The sequence below is a fragment of the Grampus griseus genome (assembly GCF_964374135.1).
Source record: "Grampus griseus genome assembly, chromosome: 7".
NCBI lineage: Eukaryota > Metazoa > Chordata > Mammalia > Artiodactyla > Delphinidae > Grampus > Grampus griseus.
Window position 1 is genome coordinate 56,624,756 of NC_139001.1, and position 5,026 is coordinate 56,629,781.

At 46.4% G+C, this 5,026-nt stretch overlaps 1 protein-coding gene across 1 annotated transcript; it reads right to left on the minus strand.

The window, feature by feature from the left end:
- Positions 1 to 3,575: 3,575 nt before the first annotated feature.
- Positions 3,576 to 4,904, minus strand: HOXD1 (homeobox D1; the record flags this gene model as incomplete). The annotated part of the gene is made up of 2 exons (XM_082658820.1): positions 3,576 to 3,910; positions 4,259 to 4,904. 2 exons carry the CDS (start codon positions 4,902 to 4,904, stop codon positions 3,576 to 3,578), a joined length of 981 nt encoding a protein of 326 aa, XP_082514946.1.
- Between the last annotated feature and the right edge of the window lie 122 nt (positions 4,905 to 5,026).

Consider the following 5,026-nt stretch of genomic DNA (forward strand, 5'->3'; position numbering starts at 1 on the left):
CATTTGGCTTGAATTAAACAGTTTCTATTGAAATTATATCTCTGCGTAACAAGTATAACTTCAGAAGCGGTTACAAGTGAGATGTTAAATAGAACTATCTTGTATATTTGTTGCATGTTCAGGCCCCAGAAATATGCTGTAGAATTCAAAGCCATGAAAATCTTGATTTCTATTTAGGTAGAGATTTATCATTAGTTGTGAGATACGTCCAGTATGGTTTCACTTTAAAACCACAAATAAAGTTTTAACAATGAGTATTTTTCTCGTTGAGAGGTCTGTGGTCAAGCTAAACATCTCTTAGAAGCTGATTAGGTCCTGATGTCTTCAAATTCAATATTCAGCAAATACAGAGCATTTGTTTGGCCATAAGAAATAAGAACTTCGGAGTTAATGCAACTCTCCTGAGCCTGTTCCTCTTTTCTGATGACATGATAATCAGACATAACCTCTTCTGGTCTTGGGCCTCACCTTATGTAAGATTGAGGCAGAATAAATCACATACAATTAATCTTTTGAGGATCTAGGTGACATTGCTTTTGGTTTTTACATCAGCAAGTCCTTTGTTTGCCAGTAGTCAGGAACAGTAATGAAAAGTTTTTATGTTATTAAATGCTTTATTTCTTCATCCTCACTCCCAGCTATCCTGAATCCAGAAAAATAGACACATGGTCATTCTGTGAAGACAAAAGAACATTGAATAGTTCATTATATAACAGATAGAGCTGTCCACTGTGTATTCATTCTTGTAGCGAGTTGCTAGAGGGTAAATTAGCATATTTAGTTCGAAACCTTATAAAATAGAAATGGGATGGATTGTTTTAGCAATTTCACAATTTGTGTAGTAACCATCATACTTCATCGAGGATCTGACTCAAAGTAACACAAGGCTCTGAATAATGGGAAGGGGAATGTTCTACAAACATCCACATGGGCCAGGTTATCTCCAATGGTGAGATGTATTTAATAATGTCAAATATGCACTTTTCCTGTATAAATACAGTATCACTGTAATCCTAGGGGCTGCATTCTCAGAACTGAACTCTTTCTTCCAATGATAGGCCTAAAACAAAATTGGCAGAAGTCTTTGAGTTGTTCCTGTAACATGTTCATTGCTGGAAGGGACCTCCAGAGGTCACCTAGTTCGTCCCAATCTCCAGCCAGGACTCTCCCTAATACTGAATATAGCTGTAGAGCGATATGCATTAAGAAAGCTTTTAAAGATCCCTGGGGTTGGTCAAAAAATAGCTAATATTGGCCTGATTCATAGAACAGCATTATACGTATGACAAAATAGCCACCTTCATCAGGGAAGACATCCATCAGGGCTAAGTGCTAGTAGTAGCTTCAAAAGGAAAAGCTTTATTTTCTCAGAGAAGAGGGTGGTAGATTAAGGAAATGACCAAGCGTGTTGGTATTTTTTTGTTTAGGTGCACTTTTGAATGCTTATCAAAAAAGAAACATTGTCTTGTCAAAGACCACTGCAGGGTAAGCCCAGAGAGAGCTGTGAGCAAGCAGATCACAAGTCTTTAACGAGTCCTTTCAAATGGCTACAGAGCTCAGAGGGGGAGCTGTTGTCTCAAACAAGATCCGATTAGCATCAAGTTAGTGAAGGGCAGATGGTGAAACACAAGAATAATATTGACAGACCTGCTTTTTAAATGATATCTTTCCCCCCTAATCAGCTGAGTTTGTTAGAGCTGATCATTTTATTTCTTCAAATCCATTCAACTGTGGGTGCAATGGACAAGAGTTTAAGTGTAACTTCAATCTTCTAAGACAATCACGACTGTTTTATAGGGAAAGTATTCCTCCACAGTTATTAAACTTCTGAATTATTGGGTTGAAGTACTACACTAGAATCTAGAAATTCAGCTAACAGGAGAGCTGAAGCTCTTAGCTGGATTATTTTGGGCATTTAAGCCTTTCAGTTGAACTATACAGAGAATTTAAAGATAGAGCTATAGCTACCTATAAAGTGAGGGAAATGACCTGCCCTCTCCCCCAACAATTGTCCCAAGTATCCAGATGATTTTGTGTATTAACACCACAGTTTTTCAAATCATATTTGAAAAACCACAGTTGCCTTCAGGGATGGGAACTGGGGGGCTGGATGAAAATAAGGTTAGAAGTTTTTTATCACATACTTTCTTGCCAACTTTCCAATTTTCTGCCTGTACTTCTTCCAAAGAATTCATTTGAAAATATATCATTTTTTAAAAAACAGAAAGGCACCCCTGTGCTCTTACAAGGCTAGACAGTCCGGGTTACAGGAAGTGGAAAGCTGCGACTACTGGCCTCTCCCATCCTCCTTTGTAATTCTTGACTTTGGAAATGGGAATTCAGCCACTGAGATATTTTGATGTGCAGCTACCTTTCTCAGAACACTAACCAACTAACAAAGTCTTCAAGTTGTCTCTCCTCTTCCTTTTGTGAGAGCAGGAGAGAAAAAGACAAGGAGATCTCTCTGCAGTGTCCCCTTGGCTATACAACATTCCCACAGTGGACATCTAAACTTAATGTGCAGTCTACATATTCACCATAAAACTAGGGCACTTAAGGTAAGGAAATACTTCCATAATTACTTGGATATTGGGCAGAGTAGAGTTTTTTCTCCCTTAAACGGCTCAGATAATCGTCCCTAACTAGTTCACATACACAGCCTTTAAGAAGTGTTGTTTTTTAAAGTTATCAGCCTAACAAATTCCCATAGCTGAATCAAGAAATTCCAAACAGAAGAAACTGAATCAGCTTTAAAGAAAGATAATCAAAACATAAGAGTGTAAGGAAAAGCAAAAGGTAGCACATTCTGTTTTTTATTACAAAAAAAAAGTTCAAACCCTTTACATGCTATGACATTAAATGTCATATATGAGTTCACTACAAGCAAACCTCTTAAAATATATACATACTGTATATATTTACATTCAAGTTTGAGTAACTGGTGTCAAGGTATAGTTCAGGATCTTTATCCACCCTGCGGATTTGTTCAGCTACTAACTAAACAGAGATTGTATCTTCACTCAGGCACATGGAGAGGTAGAAACTGCTTTTTAAAAAAAAAAAAAAAACCTGTAGTGCAAACATGAAGATCATTGCTGAAGCAGCTTATACATCAAGGAGGCCCTAACTATAACTAGCTTTGGTCATCTCTAGAAGCTGAATACATGTAGTCTTGTCTTTTAAATTAAAACCAGATAAAACTTTGGGTAGATGCTCTTCTGAGCACATCAAGGTGTTGGTTGAGCTCAGCAAGGAATGCTCTGCCACTCTGCACCGAGAATTGCACATGACTAAGTTAGGCAACATAGCAGCAGGGCTGGGCGGGCGGCTGGGCTCCTTTTCCCTGATAAGACACAATTAATACACAGATCGGTGGCTTTAGAGACTTCAAATTAACATCTGGACACCCACAGCTCCGAACTCAGAAGCCACCAGGATACTTCCTCTCCCAAGTGAAACCTCTTATTATTTCTGCCCTGCCCACCTCCATCCTAAACTGAGCTAATAAGTCCAGATAGGGGTGGGGTGGCCTGTAAGTTCTACAGGCCACAGTTCCTCAGCCTCGTGACTAAGGCTCATGAAGGTTCTTGGGCCTGAGAAGGGCTCCCCAGGTTCTTGCCAGACTTGGTGGGGCTCGTTCCTGAGAGGGGAAGTTGGAGGGAAGTCACGGTGGTGGCCAAGGGCAGAAGCCCTTCTCGTTCCCTTTTCTTCTGTTTCATCCTGCGGTTCTGGAACCAGATTTTGACTTGGGTGTCATTCAGCTGCAGTGAGTTGGCTATCTCGATTCGTCGGGCCCGAGTTAAGTACTTATTGAAATGAAATTCCTTCTCTAGTTCTGTTAGTTGCTTAGTGCTGAAATTCGTGCGGATCGCGCTGGACGAGTTGGCGGCTCCATACTTGGCAAATTTGCCTGCAACGTAAAGACAGGGAATCAGCGGGGCGAGAACACGCGGAGACGAGGCTCGGGAGAGCTTTGGGGCCACATTAGAATCAAAGTCACTCTTGGGTCTCCGAACACAGTTGTGCCAGGAGAAAAGCTTCACCGAGTGCTCCTTCCCGCAATTTTCTCAACGCCTGGCACTCGGGGCACGCTCAATGGAATTCGCCTGCTTTAATGATGCCTCGGACCGCGTTTCCCCCATAAAACCCAAACCGCCGTCCAGAGGGACAGCTACAGCACGCCCCCGGCGCAATTACGCGAGGCAGGCTCCGTCCCCAGCCCCAGTGGCGTCCGTCCGTCCAAGGCCCAAGCACTTACTTTTTTTCGGGGCGTTCCTCTTCACTTTCATCCACTCGAACGTGCTGAAGGCGGCGGGGAGGCCGGAGGAAGGGGACGCAGAATTGGGGTAGACGCCGGGGGCGGCGGACGCGGTCTGGAAGGCCCCGGAGTGGCCGTCGGCCGGCTCTTTGAGACACGCCGGGAAGGGGGCGGGCTCGCCGAAGGCCGCGTAGTCCACCTGGCTGCTGAGGAGGAAGGAGCCGCCGCCCGAGAAGACGGCCGAGGTGGCGTAGTGGACGTGCGCCCCGCCGTCGTCGGCCGGCCGCCCGAGCGCGCACGGGAAGTCGTACGGGGGCCCGGGCCCCGGGAGACCGTAGTCCGCGCCGCCAGTCGCGGCAGGTGCCGTGCCCGGCTCGTAGGTCCCCTCCAGGGGGCACGGGGCGTACGCGGGCGCGGCCGGGGGCGGCGCGGGAGGCTGCGCCGGAGCAGCCGGGGGCGAGGGCGCCGCTCGGGCCGCGGCCAGGGGCAGGCAGCTCACGAAGGCGCCGTCGCCTCTGCCTATGGGGAAGGCGGGCTGCAGGACCACTGGCCGAGCGTCGGCGCGGCACAACTTGGGCGCAAAGCTCAGCACGTCGCCGCCGCCCCTGCCGCTGCCGCACGACACGTAGTCCAGGTAGGAACTCATGGTTCCGGTCCACCCCACCTGAGCGCACCGGCCGCGCCCAGGTGCGGGGCCCGCAGGACCGCCGCGGTCGGCGCCGCTCCGCCTTCCCTCTCTAGCCGAACTACCCTCGCCGAGCCATGGCA